Source organism: Perognathus longimembris, chromosome 23 (genome assembly GCF_023159225.1).
Source record: "Perognathus longimembris pacificus isolate PPM17 chromosome 23, ASM2315922v1, whole genome shotgun sequence".
Lineage (NCBI taxonomy): Eukaryota > Metazoa > Chordata > Mammalia > Rodentia > Heteromyidae > Perognathus > Perognathus longimembris.
Window position 1 is genome coordinate 17359974 of NC_063183.1, and position 19293 is coordinate 17379266.

General features: G+C 54.6%; 1 protein-coding gene across 1 annotated transcript in view; it reads right to left on the reverse strand.

Annotated features, from left to right (window-relative positions):
* Positions 1-1237: 1237 nt before the first annotated feature.
* Positions 1238-19293, reverse strand: part of Smad3 (SMAD family member 3) — a 98276-nt gene continuing 80220 nt past the window's right edge. The window contains exons 5-9 of the mRNA XM_048333216.1: positions 18758-18808; positions 9677-9889; positions 7467-7604; positions 5166-5310; positions 1238-2255 (exon numbers count right to left, since the gene is read on the reverse strand). Coding sequence (XP_048189173.1) covers positions 2132-2255; positions 5166-5310; positions 7467-7604; positions 9677-9889; positions 18758-18808 — 671 coding nt within the window. The 3' untranslated portion in view covers positions 1238-2131. The remainder of the gene's footprint in view (positions 2256-5165; positions 5311-7466; positions 7605-9676; positions 9890-18757; positions 18809-19293) is intronic.

Below are 19293 nucleotides of genomic sequence, written 5' to 3' on the forward strand. Positions count from 1 at the left end.
CATCTGCAAACAGTCCACAGACCCTTCCCAGCCAGGCTCAAACCTCACCCTACATGTAGCGTATGGGCCTCTCAGGTACGGTATTCCTTCCATCTCTTCCTGGATCGGCGGGGGGGGGGGGGGGGGGGAGAGACAGCTCTGCTAACCAGACATCTCCCAGCTAGAGCTTGGGGGATAGGACTTTAGCGAATGTCCCCCAGTACCTTCCCAGAGCATCAGAAATGTCATCACATTTGACGTTCCCAAACCTGTTGAAAAGTATACTTTCTTCCCTTCCCCTAGAATAAGACAGGACGACTTCCATAGGAAATCCCTTTGTTTTTCCTGGTATAAATCCATGCCCCTCCCTCCAAAAAAAAAAAAAAGTGGGATGTCATTTATTCACACACACAAAAAAAACAGCAGCAAAGAAGAAAGCGATTGTAGGTGGCAATGCGGTGTGCTGCATTCTGCCAAAGGCCAGGAAAAGGAGAGGAGGACTCCTTTTTGTTTTTCCAGTTGAGCTCATTTATACTAGGTTTCCTCTCTTAATTGCCAGTGCTTCTAACATGGTGTTCTCTGATGATTCTCTACCGGGAACCGCATAACTACATCCCGGGACGAAGATCACAGGTCCCTTTGTACCATGCCTTAAGTTTTCAAAGGTGGGAAAAAAAAACACAAAACCCAACAACTTTTTTAAAAGCCCTTTTCATTCACCTGTGTTGGCCTGAGAGCGTTCCCTTCTGGGGAATTTGCTTCTGTCCGCTTCAGCTTCCCAAAGTGCTGGCAGGTCTCCCCCCACCCACCCCCACCCCCAGCAGAACCTGGAAAAGCCTCAGCTTGGGGCGGGAAGCGCTGCTAGTCCCATCCTGGGACACCAGGGGCTCGCCATCCTTAACCACTCAGGAGGCCGAGACCTGAGGCATGGGTGCCGAGCCAACCCCAGCAGGGACGTCGGTTAAGCTTCTTGTCTCCAATGAACCACCAAAATGCCAGAAGTGGAGCTGTGGCTCAGGTGGGTAGAGTGCCAGGCTTGAGCAAAAAAAAAAAAGAAAAAAGAAGCTGAAGGACAGTGCTCGGCCCCAGTACTAGCACAAAACTAAAATAAAATTACAATTACCAAAAAAAAAAAATTTTTTTTTTTCAGTTTCCGAAAGTGCTGGAAATGCCTCCTCGCGCTGGGGAGACCAGAGTTACTGGCGGGACTGTACTTTCCCAGGCAAGGGGCTGACCCGGTGCCTACTTTGTTTACAATATAAACACTTAAAAACAGCATATGATACAGTGGATTTAATGAAGGCAGCTGCCTACCGAAACCCATCAGAGCCAGGTACATGAGGACGTGGCGCGAGCTCGGAGATGGGCAGACGCCCTCGGGGGTGGCTGCCTCGGCCCCTCGCCTCCCACCCCCGCTGCCCCCGCGGTGTGGGAACCGTTACCATCCTCCAAGTCTTGAGATTAACGTGAACCCGGGGCCCCCTGCGCTGCCCCAATGCCGCGCCTCGCGGGGGGGGGGGGCGGGGGGTCCAGCTGAGAAAGGACAAGAGCATTTTGAAAAGAGAGAGATGGCTCGCACCAACGTTTACCCCTGTGGCACACTGCTGAACACACCTGGCTATATGGTTGAGGGAGAGAGCCAGACAAGAACCCCCCCTTTACCCAAACCACCGCGTTCTCCAGGTGCACCCGTAACACTGCCAGGCCGGGTGGGGCGGGGCTGCGCATGCATTTGCCACGAGTGCCAAAGAGTTAGAACAACCCCTCCGGGGTGAATTCTGTATGCAATCCAGGACGAGGCTCTCTCCGTAGCTGGTGACGTGGTGACATCCCGCACACACGGCTGTCATTGAAAGAGAAGGCTGGGGGAGGGGCAGTGGCGAAACCACTACCTGTTGGCTCAAGTGAGCAGAAGCCGTTTCTTGCCCTTCAAACCAGGGCTGAGGGCGAAAGTATTCAGCACACCCAGCTGTTCGCGAAAACCCACATCTGGGTTTGCTTCTGTGCGTTAGAGAACAGGTCTGGGCCACCTTGGTTGAAAGCGAGAAGTTTCTTCCTTGATGAGCTAGGTTGAGCAGGTGCTGGTTCTCCATCTCCTCCACGGCTGTTCTCCCGAAGCTCTCCCCCTCCCGCTCCTTCACGCCCAGGGTCCCTAAGACACGCTGGAACAGCGGATGCTGGGGGACCCCATCTGGGTGAGGACCTTGTCAAGCCACTGCAGGGGGCCGTTCAGGTGCAGCTCGATCCAGCAGGGCGTGCTGGTCACCGTCTGTCTCCTGGAAAGAGAACCAAACCGAACGGGAAGAGATGGGAAGAGATGGGATTCACACGGACATCGGAATCCCAGTTCCTGCTTTGCTGACAGGTGCCTTCCCAAAGCCCAAAGGGTAGCTCACCTTGTTTAGACACTGCCCCGGAGGAGATAGGATTTGGTTTCCTAAAATTACCAGGCCAAAGGCCTCCAACCAGAGAAGACTGGAGTAAACCAAAGGCTTCAAGGAGGAGGAGGGAGGGCCTTTAAAAAGGAGTTCAATGCAGCTGTGCACGGGTGGCTCCTAACTGTAATCCCAGCTCCTCAGGAGGCTGAGACAGGAGGGTCACGGTTCAAAGCCAGCAGGGGCCAGAAACTGTGAGACTCTTACTTCCAATTATCTACTGAACAGCCAGAAGTGGAAGTGGAGGTGTGGCTCAAGTAGCAGAACACCAGCCTTGAGTGAAAAAGCTAAAGGACAGCGCCCAGACCGAGGTCAAGCCTTGGTACCCGCATACCGGAAGAATTAAGCACACAGAGTGAAGTCCAGGTCCATGAGGCCCCCTCTGTTAACGGGGACGAGCCTCTGCCTCCCTAAGGCAGAGCTGGCACCTTGGTTCTTATCTGGGCCCATGGACACCTGTAGCCTCTCACCAACCCGGGGAGGGAGGGGATGGGGGGGGGGACAGCCCTTCCGGTCACGATGACACATGTCTGTCTGCTGGTGGGCGTTTGCACGAAATGCCGCCGAGTCCCCATGCCTCCCGTGTCCCAGCGTGCTGATAGAATTCCCATCGACGGCCTTATTTTGGAAACTCTTACGAGGAGTGCGGCTAAGCTGTGGAACAATGACTGGAAAAACACTAAGGCACACCACACATTTCTGTTTTCCCCAAAGCACTGCGTGTGCATTTTCGGGGGGCCCTTGGGTGACGCAGCTCGCCGGCGGCCTCCCAGAGGCCCGGGGCTGAGCAGAGGCTGCCGGCGGAGGCGGCGGGGCGCCCCGGTGCCAGCTGGAGGTGAGAGGCCTGGGCCTCGCCGCTCCTGGCCTCCTCCCAGAGCACAGCGCCGGGCTGAAACCTTACTCTGCTTGGCCCGGGAGGCAGGAGCGGGGCAGGACTGTTCTGGGAAGGGGCCGCACCCACTGGTTAGGCCGTCCTGCCTGTGCCAGGCGTCAGTGACGCAGTGGGCCGCACAGGATGGGGTGAGCCGGCAGGGTAGACCCTCGGAAAAGGGCTTCCGACACCCCCAAGAACCTCGTCCCCGTACCCCGGTGACACACGAGGCCCAGGGCTGCTGTCCTGGCAGGTCTGAGGAGCAGGACAGTGTAGAACTAAGTCCTCGGGGTGTCTGCCTGATCTGGGGGTGGAGGGTATCCCAAATGGCCCCCTCAAGCTTCCGCTGGATGATAAGCAGCAAATTGGGTTAGCTGGGCTCATTTCCACTGGGGACCATTTTGAACTATTTTATTTTCCCTTCCACACTTGAAAACAGTCATTCTTTTTTTTTTTTTTTTTAACCTTTCACTCTCAATTGCCTAAGTGAAGTGAGCCGGGGCTAAAGGGCTCGTGGAGACATTTCCCAGCTTGACCCAGGGCCCAGGCGAAGGTCTTCAGGCCCTCCCAGGAGGACTGTAAGTTCTCCTGAGATCTGACCACTTGATTTACTGGGTCACTCTTGCTGGGCTTCAGAAAAGACTTCAAGGACCAAGGTGCCCGTGTTCCCTTGGCACTCTGGGGCAGAAGGGAAGAGAAGCAGTGTGAAGAGGGGCAAATGGAGGAGGAGGATTTACAGGCCGGCCCCCCTGCGAGGGGGACCCAGCTTTCTGTAAGCCGTATTCATCAGGCTTTTATTATAAGCCATGGCCCGGAGCCAATATTGAAATGGGTTTGGCCGGGGTGAAGAATGACTGCAAAACAAAATAGATTCCAAACATCTGGGAAAATGAAGAGAAACGAAAAGGAACTTGGAAGGCGCTGGCTCCCGGCGACGTGTAAGGCACCACTGCGTCTGTCTGTCTGTCTGTCCGCACAGGGGCTGAGGAGGAGGTGTGAAGGAAGGACAAACAGCTCTCGGGAAACTTGTGACTACATGCGGCAAGAAAAGGAACTGGATTCTTGTTAGGGCCAGTCCAGATTCAAACAGACACACGGGACCAGGTAGATCTATCTAACTATCAGGTCCATGTTTAAAGATGGATCTGGAATTCTTTTTTTAAGAAATGTATACAAGTAAACTCCTCCCCTTTTTGGAGGGGTACAGGGCGGGGAGGTGCTATTGCTGGGGCTTGAACTCAGGGTCTGGATGCTGCCCTTTAGCTTTTTCACACAAAACTGGGGCTCCACCCCTTGCACCGCTTTCGTCTTTTTAGTGGTTCCTTCGAGTTAAGTGTCTTATAGGCTTTTTCCTGCCCAGGCTGGCTTCCAACCACGATCCTCAGATCTCAGCCTCCTGACAGGCTAGGATGACAGGGACGAGCCACGGGGCCTGGCTCATCTCCTTCCTTGACTGCCCGTTTTCACGTCTGACATGCTTGGGGTTACCAAGGTCCCTGAGTTGGAAATGGAGTTTCAGGGAGATATGGGGGGGGGGGGACGGGCGGGAGGGGGGGGACGGGCGGGAGGGGGAGGGGAGAATGGGGCGATGACTCCCTGTTCCATCTGCCAGAGAGAGGACGCAGCGGCTAGAAGGGCTCGGTTCTAGGCTCAGCCATTCTACCAACTAAGTGATTTCAGGCAAGTCCTGGTCCCTCCTAAGACCCTAGTTCTCGAGTCCATATGCCAGGGGCAATGCCACAGGGTGGGAAGCCCGGGGCAGGTGTGTTTACAGTGCTGAGAAACTGCCACACACCTAGGCCAACGCTGTTCTCTTCCTGCTCCCCAGGGCTGGCTGTCCCCGCCCCGCCGTGCGTGCCACCCACCCGCTCTTCACTGACCTGTACTCGGCTCCCCAGCCCTTGACGAAGCTCATGCGGATGGTGCACATGCGCGTCAGCTGGTACACGGCCTCAAAGCCCTGGTTGACGGACTGAGCCAGCAGGGCGGCGAACTCCTGGTTATTGAAGATCTTCAGGTTGCATCCTGCAGAAAAACACGGATGGCGCTGGGGAGCGGCAGAAGCTGGCAAGAGCGGGCGCTGGATCACACCAGACGTGAACTCCACGCTTCCGCACAGTGCAAGAGAGGGGCCTAGCAGGCCCCTGTCCTTGAAAATGTGCCCAGCTCATCTGGGAAAGACAACTCACGTTGGGGTAGGGGGAGGGAAGACTGGCCCATCGCCCCCCGCCCCCCACTCCGGCCGTGGGAAGCTGAGACGGGAAAGCGAGGGGGACTGAGGACAGGGAGGTGATCTGAAGGGTCCATCCTGGGCCAAGCAGGGATCAGAGAAGGAGAAGAACCCAGGCCCTGGTGCTCGGCCTATGTGATAGGATGGTGACTGGAGGCCCTAATAGGAAGGGCCAGAGGGGAACCTACACCCCAGCCCCTGACTCAGGCTGTACCAGGAGGGAGGGAGTGGGGTCACGTGTTGGGTTGAAGTGACACACCCTATTTCAGGTAGATGTCTAATTCAGTAGAGGGGAGACGGACGCAAATAAAAGTTTAGAATAAACCTCCGGCCTGGCGTCCTCCAGCCTTCGTGCCAGAAATGTGGCCACCGGAGAAGGGAAGACAGAGGCGCACGAGGGGGAAATCCAAGGCGAGCCAGGTGATCAGCCCACGACCGGGCCAGCCCAGGCCTCTCCTCTGCCGTGGGCTCCCCCTGCTCACCCGTGGGAGCCATGTGTCCTCTCTAAGATGGACCGGCCATCCCCGTTCCACGACTCTGACCTGACAAACGCCACCAGAGTCCACTCAGCCCTCACGGAACAGCAGGCAGAGGGCCAAGATGACGACTGAGCTTTGTCTCCTGCCTCCCCCCGCAGTGCGGTGGAGCCGGGGGCCCCCGGAAGAGCCAAGACGCAGAGGAGCGCTACCCGAGTCATCCAATCCCGGCTCTTCCCTGCCATGGCGGCTCGCTGTGTGTCCCTGGGCCAAGAGCCTAACCTCTCAGAACTTGTTTCAGAGGAGTCAATGAGACCAGAGACGTAACTGTCTTTTCGTAAGCACAAACCACAACACACTCGGGGAGCCCGGAACACTGCTGTCACTTCGGATCGTCCGTGCTCTGAGGTTGACCCTGCCCAGTCACCTGCCACTCAGGGAGCAGACGAAGTGTCGTGCGTGTAGCGTGGGCAGTGACCTGGCCCAGCCGGGCCACCTGTCAGCCCCTTCCAGACCGCGTTCTGGGAATGCGTGCCACAGGAGAATGGGCGTGGGCTGGGCGGGCCTCCCGCTTAACGGTGCTGTTTAGGCCCAGGCAGATGCAAAGTACGTTTGGGGGCTCCACTCGATATAGACTCTTGACGTCTAGGTGGGTTCGTAGTCAGCCTCACTCTGAAAACCCGTAACATTTCACCAAGACGAAACCAATACGTTCCTAGGTCCTCCTGTCCTTCCCATGGTTCCTACCCACTTCGTACCTCTGCCATGCTGTGTCTCTATCTAATGCCTTCATTGATTTCCTTCCTCCCCGCACCCCCCTGAAAGCCTTCACCAGGTTAGCCCCAGTGAGAACTAGTGTGTGTGTGTGTGTGTGTGTGTGTGTGTGTGTGTGTGTGTGTGTGTACACTGGGGCTTGAACTCAGAGTTTGGGTGCTGTCCCTGAGGTTTTTCACTCAAGGCTGGTGCTCTACCCTTTGAGCCACAGCTTCACTTCCAGCTTTTTGCTAGTTAACTGGAGATAAGAGTCTCACAAACTTTCCTGCCTAAGTTGGCTTTGAACCGTGATCCTCAAAGGTCTCTTGAGTGGTTAGGACGATCGGCATGAGCCGCCAGCTTGTCTGTATCGCCTGTGGGAATGGAAACATGGCCCCCTCAAATAGCTGGCACAGGCCTACGTGCCATGTACGTCTGTGGGAAGAGTTGAGAGAAAGAAGGAAGAAGGGAGGGAGGAAAGAAGGGAGGGAGGGAAGGAGGGAAGCAGCTCGAGTATTTCCATACCTAGCACAGCAGGCGGGTGTCCAGGCTAAAGGCAGGCCATTGGACACTGTCCTTCCTCCCTGAAGTTCAGGAAGATGGGCACAGAGAAAACCCAGCTAACAATGTCAACATGAGTGGAGAGGAAAGCCGGGGTGGGGGGGAGGGGGTAAGCACCCCGGGCACACCCTCAGGGGTGAAGACCCAGGGGAGAGGCTTACCTGGTGGGATCTTGCAGACCGTGGCCGGGTGCCAGCCATAGCGCTGGTTACAGTTGGGAGACTGGACGAAGATGGCGCTGTCGCTCAGGCACTCGGCAAACACCTCCCCTCCGATGTAGTAGAGCCGTACGCCTCTCCCTGGAGGGGGGGGGAGGGATGGGGGGAGTCAGGGCACTTCTGAGGACCCAGAGCCCTGCCTGACCCCCAAGTATGGGATCTGTGGGTTTCTAAAGAAGGGGAAGCGAATGACAGAGAAGAACCAGCCTGCCATAGTAGGGGCCTCCGTCACCACAGCCAACTGGTGGGGCTGAGTTCCTTTCTCTTTTCTGTATTTTAATTTTGGTGCCAGTACAGACTTGAACTCAGGGCTTCGAGCTCTTGCTCAGTGATTTTTGCTCAAGGCCAGAGCCCTATCACTTGAACCAAGCCTCCAGTTGCCTGAGCTCCTTTCTGGAGAATTGGGTGACAGTACAGCCACAGTGACATGGTAGCTACCAGGTGACACTGCCGCTGCCTCTCGTCCCATCCGGCTGTCCCGGGCCCTTTCCACCCCACAAACTCTGACCTCCAAAAGCCAGCAGCCCGCAGGCCACCCCTCGGCCTCCTCCTAACTCCATGCATCTGCAGATTCACCTTCCCTTCATCTCCTAAATCCACTCCAGATGGGCAGAAATGATTCTTAAATGGACTCGGCGGTTCCAGCGGCTATGTAAATACTCCGTGCGCGGGGCTCCCCTTCCTTCTCTAGCCGGAGACCGTGGCTGCAGGACGAAGCCAGGAAAGCAGAGCCTTTCCCGTGTCACACGGGTGCCTGCCCCATGAATACTTCACGTCCTTTTCCTCGGCCCCCTCGACTCCCACTCCTGCTTCCTGAACGCCCACAGGACTTGGTGCTGGGGGGTCTATGTGGAGGGGCAGAGGTGGCGATGGAGAGGCTCAGACCCACAGGGCACACTGCCTGGGCTCACAAAACCCCAACTTGTCCTCTAAGAATCACAGAATCTTTTTGTTGTTGGTGGTGGTGGTGGTCATGGGGGTTGAACTCGGGGCCTGAGCACTGTCTCTGGGCTTTTGTGCTCAAGGCCAGTGCTCTACCACTTTGAGCCCCACTTCCGGTTTTCTGGTGGTTCACTGGAGATGAGAGTCTCATGGACTTTCCTGCCCAGGCTGGCTTCAAACTGTGATCCTCACATCTCAGCCTCCTGAGTAGTGAGGTTGACAAGAATGAACCGCTGGTGCCTGGCTATTTTCAGCTGGACTAACTTCTGTCAGAGAACATACAGCAAAACCAGCAAGAACCAAGACCACCAGACCAAGCTTAGATCATGAGCTTCTGCCCTGCCCCAAGCCCGTCAGCCAATTGGGGGGCTCCAGGATGGTATTTGAAGACATAGTATTTTAACCTCTCGCCAGCCCTTCTAAGTTCCAATTGCCCGTCATTCTGAATCCCCAAATCATGGCCCTCCTTAGCTTAATAATTTTATAAGAAAGCTAAGTGACATGGCTTCATCTCTTTGGGTGGGGGGGCCCTAAACCCCCAAAGCCATGCTTTAACTTATGATCTGGACATAGTAAGGTGGCATGGTGCTAGCTGTGGTATGTTGGTAGTAGACCTATCTTATCTTTCTACATTCTCTAATTGCCTAGAATAATCATAGGAAATCAACAATAGATCACTCCTTTAAGAATAACTGCCCGTTTATTAGCCCTGATTAACCTACCCGTATGTTAGGGGTACTTCTTTTTGTGGTAGTTCTAGGGTTTGAGCTCAGAGTCTCAGGCACTCTACTCCTTGAGCCATGCCACCCAGTCCCTTTTTGCTTTAGTTTGTTTTGAGGTAGGGTCTCACACTCGCTCACGGCTGGCTTCGGATCATAATCCTTACTTTTGATTTCTAAGTAGCTGGGACTACAGGCATTCGACACCACACCAGGCCTTCATGTGTACTTTTGTTGAAAGAATTGGCATGTTCTGTTTCCCATCGATTGCCCTTCCCCGTCCCCCTCTGTAGCTTCTCGATTTTTCAGACATGACCTTGCTCTTTGGGTTAGGAATGACCAAGCAGCCTGAACTCTGCCGGTCTGAGAGTAACGAGGACAACAGAGCACGTGGGGGCAGATGAGGGAGTGGAGTCCTTCCTCAGGTCCCAGCAGAGTGCGGCTGGCTACTCTGAGGGGGGCACGGGGGTGGAGGTGAGAGACCCCTGTTACCGATGTGCCTCCGCGTCAGCTCCACCGCTGCGTTCCGGTTGACGTTGGACAGCAGACCCAGGCAGAAGCGCTCCGAGTTGGAGGGGTCGGTGAAGCCGTCCACAGTCATGGAGGGCTGCGAGGCGTGGAATGTCTCCCCCACACGCTGGTTCAGCTCATAATAGGAGATGGAGCACCAGAAGGCCGGCTCGCAGTAGGTGACTGGCTGCAGGTCTGTGGAGACACGGTCTGAAGGATCAGTGACCTCCAGGAAAAGCTTCTGGAAGATAGTTTCCCACTTCTCTCGAGATGTCAATGGCCCTCTCCCGGGGGGGGGGGGGGGGGGCTTTCATTGCATAAATGTTTTTGAAGGTGGGAGGGCTGCCAATACTGGGACTTGAACCCAGGGCCTGGGTGCTGTCCCTTAGCTTTTTCACTCAAGGCTGGTGCTCTTCCACTTGAGTCACGACTCCACTCCTGGCTTTTGTGGTGATTAACTGGAGATATAGGAGCCTCGTGGACTTCCCTGCCTGAGCTAGCTTCGAACCACACATCGCAGTGTCCTGAGTAGCGGGGATTACTGGTGTAAGGCACAGACACCGGGCTCTGACGCACTCGTTCTGTGATATACTTAGAGTCACCTGATCATTCAGGGTGTCCATTCGTAAGTGTTCTGACGGCCCAACGGGACCGTGCTGTCCCAGGGCCCCCCCTCCCCCCCACCCCCCCACCCCCGCTTCAGCTGGGCTCTGATGCCGAGAGGCAGGAAGGGCTCAGGGCTGACCAGAGAACCCGGCCCCAGACACACCAGGCAACCTGAGGACCAAGGGTCTGCTGGGCACCTCCGCTCCTCAACCCTGGGAGAGCCCACCTCCCAGAGAGCGCAAACCAGGCTGCCCACAAGAAAGGGCCGAGAGAGCTCCTGACAGACACTCGTTCATCTCCTCCTGGAGGTCAGAGGGCGCTGGGGGTCGAGGGGGGCACACACCCACACAGGGCAGGTGGACGAGGTCGCCCCTCCTCACGCTGGGTTTCCAGCCCTAGCACTCGCGACACGCGGGGCTTGGGAGGAAAGGGCTCCACACATTGCAGGATGCCTTCACTGGCCTCGCAGCAGCTGCTAGATGTTGCCTACGTCTACCTTTCTCTCTCAAGTGGTGACAATTCAAAAGAGAAAAAAAAAATGTTGCTAGGCACAGCTGGCTCACGCCTGTCATCCTAGCTACTCAGGAGGCTGAGATCTGAGGCTCCTGGTTTGAAGCCAGTCCAGGTAGGGAAACCTGTGAGACTCTTATTAACCAACAAAAAGTCAGAAGTAGAGCCGTGGCTCAGGTGGTAGAGCACAAGCTTTGAATAAAAAAAAAAGCTAAGGGACGGTGCCTAGACCCTGTGCTTAAGCCCCGGTACTGCTGGCACAAAAGAAAGAATAAACTAAGTACATCCCAAGCATGCATTCAAAATAGCCGGGCAACATATGAAGCTGCTGGCCTAGCGTACGACCTTGGGGGACATACTCTCCCTTTCCGCTCAGAGCTTGCTTGTCTGCTAGGATAACTAGAGCACCGGAAGACATCTACGGAGAACCTTCCAGATCACTCCACCTGGCACGGGTCCGTCGGAAGGAGAGGCAGTTTGGGCTGGTCTGGGCCAGCCCTGGTTTACTCCGCAATGCACAGAACTGAACAAAACCCTCACCCCCAAATCATAAAGTCCTGTGTAGAATGCCCTGGGTTTAGTCCAGACAAAAGACAGCGAGCGAAGCTCCCAGGAAACAATGACAGAACAGCCGTCTACACCACATCCAAGCTGGCAGGCTACCCACAAAGATGGTCCCAGGATTCAAGAGGCCCCAGGCCGAGAGACCCTAACAAACAGATCAGAGCCCTTCTCCCAACACCCCACCAGCTGCAGACGCAGGGTTATGGAAGCGCTGGAGCTGGAGCCTGACACATCATTAGCAAGGTGCTGGTTGGGGGAACCCAGCGACCGTGCCAACTGCGGCTTCACAACGCCGTATGGACGACCCGGCTCAGGGGCAGCACTGACACGGGGAGCAAATCATGCTTCTCTAGTCGCTGCAAACAACAGGAAGGCAACCCTGCTTCTCGCTTCCTTCCCAGCAGCCCCAGCGGCTCCTCCTCTGCGGTCCCTTCTGCAAAATGAGCAGCAAAACCAAGAGCGGTGGTCACCTCCAAGTGGCCCTGGTGCTACTACCGGGGTTTGAACTCAGGGCCTTGCACATGCTAGGCAAGCATTCTACACTCTCAACCCTTTCTGTTTTGTTGGTTTTGTTTTTGAGACAGGGTCTATTGTTACCTTTGCCCAGGCCGAGCCTCAACTCTCCAATCTCCCAGGAAGCTCAGGTTTACAAAGCTGGGATTACAGGTGTATACTACCATGCCTGACTGTGTTGGAAAGCTGTACACAGGTCCTCATTTCTTTCCCACCAAAGATCTTACCCACAGCACAACCAGTACAAGAGAAGCAAAAAGTCACACATGACAACCGTGTGTGTTTACTGGAAGAGGGCTCAGAGAAGACAACGCAAAAGCCAGAGTAGAAATGCAAGTGGGATGGGGAGACGCACAGTGCTCCCTAGATCCATTGAGGGGAACAAAAGCTGCCTGGGCACTAAACTTTAATGGTCTTAGGAGGAGGGGGTCAAGCCCGTGAGCAGGCCCTGGTTTAAGGCAGCAGCCCTGCTCCTACCCGACGGCCGGGTGGCACTTATCTCTCTCCAAAGCCATGGTGTGGGGCACGCAGCCTCCTCCAGCTGCGCTGGCCACGCCCTCCCCCCTCCATGTGGAGCTGGCCAGACGTTCTTAAGTGGCATGGGGTGTTTAATTCTCCACTGGCCCCCTGCCAGCCAAACACATTGGCCGGCTTCAGTTTTGAGCTCTGTTCCAAGCTGGCATCGACTTTCTGTTTTGTTTAAGGAAAAGAAAACAGAATAAAATCCAGAAGGCAATGCTCAGGGTTCAGAGATGCCTATTAATAACATGTGCGAAAGATCTGAATCCGGCAAAGGCGAGCGTTGAAGGGGGAGAAATTCACTTTCTGCTCTAATTGAAAGCAGGGAATTGTTGTAGCTCACGCCCGTCATCCTAGCTCCTCAGTGAACTGAGAACCTGAGGATCACGGTTCAAAGTCAGCCAGGGCGGGAACGTCCATGCGACTCTTCTCTCCAATGAACCAACAAGAAGCAGACACTGGAGCTGTGGCTCAAGTGGGAGAGTGCCAGACTTGAGTGAAAAAAGGTGGGATCATGAGTTCAAACCCCAGTTCTCTGCACACACACACACACACACACACACACACACACACACACACCACCCTGTGGTATTAGCATATCCCCAACTTCTGTCCATCCCTCATGGTAGCCTCACTCTGTCGGAACACACATAAAAACAACCTTGTGGAGGCCAGTGCTCCATGCCTCACACCTGTGATGTCATCCTAGCTACCCAGGAGGCTGAGCTCTGAAGATCGCTGTGCAAACCAACCCAGGGCATGAAAGTCCATGAGACTCTTATCTCCAATTAATCACCAAAAAGCCTGAAGTGGAGCTGTGGCTCAAATGGTAGAGCACTTGCCTTGAGCAAAAAGGCTGAGGGACAGCACCCAGGCCCTGAGTTCAAGCCCTAGGATGAACAGACAGACAGACACAGACACACACACAAAAGAACCTTGTAATCTTTTAGCCTCGCCTCCTAACAGTTCAGTGCAACCAAGAACAAAAGCAAAGTCTACAGGTCCCAGGAAGGTGAGGGCCAACTTCCTGTCTTCCATCATGCCGTCTGCCTGTGAACTTACAGTGCCTGGCGCTGGTGTCTCACCCGTGTCACCCTAGCTACTCAGGAGGCTGAGATCTGAGGATCACGGTTCAAAGCCAGCCCAAGCTACCCAAAACACTGGAAACGGAAGAGCAGTGGCCTTGAGCATAAAGACTCAAGGACAGTGCTCAGGCCCTGAGTTCAAGGCCCAGGACTGGCCAAAAAAAAAAAAAAGGAATGAAAAAAGGCAGGCAGGCAGGCAGGCAGGAAGGAAGGCAGGCAGGCAGGCAGGCAGGCAGGCAGGCAGGCAGGCAGGCAGGCAGGCAGGCAGGCAGGTAGGGCACACCTGGCCCCGGGTCAGGCCTGTGACCTGGGCTCCTGTCTTCTCTCCAGGGCCAGTGGCCTGCTTGCTACCTTGCAGCTGCTCCGCCATCCACCCTCTCCCCTCTCTCCTGCCAGAGGGGAAGGCTTTTGTCCTTCCTGCCAGGAGGCTATGAGAAGCCATCAACTTCTGCAACCCCAGCTCACCTGCTACCCCCAGGGGGCTCCTGGGGCCCCGTGTCCTCCGTCAAGCCACTCCCTGACTGTCTCACAGGAAAGCCAGGAACAACTTACTCACCTGGCAGGAGTTGGTGCATCACCTTTCTCCCCTCTCCACCTGCCACCCACTTCCCTTTCATTTGTTCCATCCCCTCTGAGTGACATGCTTGGGAAATTCCAGGTGATTCACCCACACCGTGTGTGACGGCTCGTGGCCCCCCCCCCCAAAACAAATGTCCTGGGGCTCCCCAGTGCAAGAGGCCTGGCTGGGCCTTGATCATGTTTTTGGGGTGTGGCTCCGCTGTGTGGCCGGATGCTCACCCTTTCGCAGACCTGGGGCCCACACCAGAGTGGGGAGGGCGTGAAAGAGGGAAGCCACATTGCTCACATCTGCTTTCCCTATAGTAACTTCACAACAGTATCGTTCCTTGTTGTTGTTGTTGGTCATGGGGCTTGAACTCGGGGCCTGAGTGATGTCCCTCAGCGTTTTTTGCTCTACCACTTTAAGGCACAGCTCCACTTCTGGTTTTTCTGGTGGTTAATTGGAAATAAGTGTCCTAGGAACTTCCTTGCCCAGGCTGGCTTTGAACCACAATCCCCAGCTCCCTCGTGAGTAGTTAGGATTATAGGTCTGAGCCACCAGAACCCAGCTTATAACACTATCGTGTGTGTGTATGTGTGTGTGTACATGCACACACGCACACAAATGTGTCTGTACTGGAGCTTGAATTCAAGGCCTTGAGCCTTTTCACTCAAGGCTAGTGCTCTACCACTTGAACCACAGCTCCACTTCCAGCTTTTTTTTTTTTTGCTGGTTAATTAGAGATGAGTCTGATGAACTTTCTTGCCTGGTTATCTTCGAACCAAGATCCCGGGATCTCAGCCTCCTGAGTAGCTAGGATTACGGACATGGGCCACCAGCACCCAGTTATCCAGACTCTTGTTCTACAACTAGTTATTGTTCTTAGGAACCCAATAAGACCATGGAGCGCCCCCCGGCTGGTCTGTGATGGCTCCTCCAACCACACCCCCCATCTAAGCTGGCACAGGGTGACTGGGCAGGAGGTAGCTGGGTAACAAAGGAATAAGGTGGGCGTGACACGGGCAGGGGTACCTGGCCTCAATAGACCACAAAGCAGTGACCTGCTGCAGTGGGGACACGGCCTGTCCCAGGAAGTCGAGTTCAAAGCCAGCTTCACCGGTCAACAGTTTAACCCGGGATAAGTGAGTTCACGAGTCTATCCTTGGTTTCCTAATCTGGAAAATGAAAATGTGCAATACTTCTACATTCCAAAGTGAGCTTTAACCTGAGCACTGATGACTCCTGCCTGTAATCCTAGCTACCCAGGGGGTTGAGATCTAGGGAATGCAGTCTGAAGCCAACCTGGGCAGGAAAAGCCCATGAGACTCTTATCTCCAATTAACCACCAAAAAAGCCAGATGTGGAGGCGTGGCTCAAGTGATAGAGCGCTAGCCTTGAGCGAAAAAGCTAAAGGACTGGGCTCAGGCACCGAATTCAAGCTCCAGTACCAGCACGAATGAACGAACGAATGGATGAACAAATGAATGAATGGGTGTGAACATCATGATGCAGCCAAACAGTAGCGAATAAGGAAATAAACTCTCAGGAAATGTTTCGATGATGGCCAGCCTCATTTCATCCCCTTTTGGCCAGTTGGCCAGAAGTCTCGGAGAACCTCACTCCAGCATGGGGTTTGAATGGCGAAGGATTCGGCCAAGAAGAGAGGAAGCTAGACCTGCCAGTACCAGTGTCTGGTCCTGAGTCCTGACTCTTTTTTTTTTTTTTTTTTTTTTTTGGCCAGTCCTGGACTCAGGGCCTGAGCACCGTCCCTGGCTTCTTTTTTGCTCAAGGCTAGCACTCTGCCACTTGAGCCACAGCGCCCCTTCTGGACGTTTTCTGTATATGTGGTGCTGGGGAATCGAACCCAGTGCCTCATGTATATGAGGCAAGCACTCTTGCCACTAGGCCATATCCTCAGCCCGAGTCCTGACTCTTAACTCGTCCCCAATCCAGACCTTCCCGGTGGAGGTGTAACTAGGCCAACCCCTCTTTCTGCTATCTAGACTGTGGGTGTCACCCCTGCTTCTGTAGGAATGACCCAAGGACTTTCCACACTCAGCGAGGAAGCTGAAGAGAGAGAGAGGAGGGAAAGAGAGAAAGAATCATGTTGATGTGGACTCTGCTCAAGAGTCCCCTACCAACCTAGACCTGATAATCTAGAGGGTGACAAGCGAGGACAAGCAACGGCCATCTCCCCACCGGCCTGTGACCTTTGTAGTTTCAAAGGCAAATGCCTGCCCCAGTTTGTGGACCAAACGCATTTAACCTAGATCCTGTAGGGTAAAAGGAATCCGAGAATAAATCTAAACACAGCCCATTTCAAAAAACGTCAAGTTCACGTCAAGGCACGGCCTTTGATGCGCTGAGTGTTACCATAGCTTCTAACCTTCCAGTTGGTTTTGCATCACCGAGTCCTTCCATACCAGCATGTGGCATTCGCTTGGCAAAGCTCGGCACTCGCAGCTGATACGACTCTACAAAGATCTTAAAACAGATCCCTGAGGTGGGGGCCAGTGACTCTCACCTGTCAGGAGGTGGAGATCCGAGGGCCACAGTTCACAGCGGCCCCAGGCGGAACAGTCCGTGATATGCTTTTCTCTAATACACCAGCAAAAAGCCAGAAGTGGCACTGTGACTCAACTGGCAGAATGCTAGCCTTGAGCCAAACAAGACAGGGACAACATCCAGGCCCTGAGTTCAAGCCCCAGGATCAGCAAAACTAAATAAATTTTTAAAAACGCCTTCAAGCATCTCGAATTTTCCAAACGATGGCATTGTCAGTCAAGGTCTAGAAACCCATTGGCATGAGGGTCAGCCAATCCACGCTGAGCCCCACCCCTGACACAATGATCGCTGTTCTGACCCATTCAGTGACAGCCGGCTCGTAAAGCCTCAAGACAACCCAAACTACCAGACCAGAGTACCAGAAGTTCCCTTAATAAAAAGAACAGACATGCCATGCCGGGCGCTGCTGGCTCACACCTGTCATCCAAGCTACCCAGGAGGAGGCTGAGAGCTGAGGATCACAGATCAAAGCCAGCTGGGGCAGGAAAGTCCATGAGACTCTTCTTTCCAATGAACCAGCCAAAGGCCAGAAGTGGAGGCGTGGCTCAAGCGGCAGAGTGCCAGCCCTGAGCACAAAAGCTAAGAAAGAATGCAAGGCTCTGAGTTCAGGGCTCAGGTACTAGCACAAAGGGAAACAAACCCACCCAGACACTGGTTGGTTTTCACAGCCTCCACACAGCTACTATGCCCAAGAGCTGAAGGACACTGCCTCCCCGGCCCTGTAAACCGGAGGAGCGCCGAGCCAGCAGCCCAACACTGGGGACTGTCTGTGGACAATGTCCTGGGGCTTGAAAACCTCGGGAGATAAAGCAAACCAAAAACCAAGGCATCCAAATATGCAAACGTGGGGCTGGGGATATGGCCTAGTGGCGAGAGAGCTTGCCTCGTATACATGAGGCCCTGGGTTCGATTCCCCAGCACCACATATACAGAAAACGGCCAGAAGGGGCGCTGTGGCTCAAGTGGCAGAGTGCTAGCCTTGAGCAAAAAGGAAGCCAGGGACAGTGCTCGGGCCCTGAGTCCAAGGCCCAGGACTGGCCAAAAAAAATAAATAAATAAAATATGCAAATGTATTTGCAAAAGAACACAAATAACACACAAGGTGACTCTACAGGCAAAGCTCAGACATCTACGCTGGGCACACAAATGCCTGGGGAGGGAAGAAAAACCAACAGAAGAAAACACAGGACATATCACAGCTGGGAGGACTGGGAATATGGCCTAGTGGTAAAGTGCTCGCCTCCTATACATGAAGCCCTGGGTTCGATTCCTCAGCACCACATAGATAGAAAAAGGCCGGAAGTGGTGCTGTGGCTCAAGAGGTAGAGTGCTAGCCTTGAGCAAAAAGAAGCCAGGGACAGTGCTCAGGCCCTGAGTCCACGCCCCAGGACTGGCAACAAAAACAAAACAAATAAATATATCACAGCTGGGGCAGGTGGTGCCAGAACTATGGGTACACTGGCATTCCCTGCCAGATTCTTTAAATGTCGCTGCTTTAGTAATAAACTGTTACAAACTGGGTGCTGGTGGCTCACACCTGTAACCCCAGCTACTCAGGAGGTTCAGCTCTGAGGAGCATGGTTCGAAGGCAGCCTGGACAGGAAAGTCCATATGGCCAATTAGGCACGAAAAATAAAATCTGAAAAAAAGCTGGAAGTAGAGCTGGGGCTCAAAGGGTAGAGTGGTAGGCTTGAGCAAAAATGTTCAGGGACAGTGGGCAGGGTCTGAGTTCAAGCCCCAGGACCAGCACTTAAAAACAACAAACAAACACATTTGTTTCAAGACAAATAAGTACATTTGAATAAGTCCTTGGAAGCCGAGGACTGAGTGTGCCCAGCCGCCCGTGGCCCTGCCCCAAACCACACACAGTGTGCTTGGCAGACCACAGCCCCAATCTCCTGGGCCTAAGGTCTGGGGGACTTTCATTCACTCACGTCTGATCGCCACCCCAGGGAAACACAATCCCGGGCTGGGGAGCCTTTGCTGCCACCACAGTTCTCGGGTTTCCCCGTTCCACGGTGACCCAGCATGGCCAGAACCAGAACCCAGTGGGCGGGGCCTGGGCTGGCCCCCTCCCACAAGGGCCACCACTTGGCCGGCATCCAGAAAGGGTCCCAGCTGTACAGACGAGGAGCTACTCACCCAAGTTATTGTGTGCCGGGGACATCGGATTCGGGGATAGGTTTGGAGAACCTGCAAGGTGAGACATAGTGGTGAGAGACTTTAGAAACGATTGCAGGGAGGGGGGAGGGGAAGAGGGAGCTGAATTACTTAACACTTCATCAAGACGAGTGGCTAATCATCACCATGGCCGAAAATCCCGCTCCAAGCCGGGAGAAGCCCGGTCTGGCCTCATTTCCCTCCCTAGGCCCGCTGCTGCCTCTGCGGCATGGACGCATGGAAGGAACGGAGGGCCTGTGAGACCTCCGGAAACCTGAGAGGTTCGGATCCTACGCAAGGCCCCAGCCCAGGGCTGTGTTCAGCTCACATACATGCCCTTAAGAAAGGCAAACTGTGCCCAGGAAAAGGAGAGAACACGACTCCTCCCCGCCGCCCTGCTATCCTCAGCCCAAGGCTCACCAGCCATTCCCAGCGATTGCTACACTCTGCCCGCACAATGATTGTGTGTGTGTGTGCTGGTCCTGGGGCTTGAACTCAGTGCTTGGATATTATCCCTT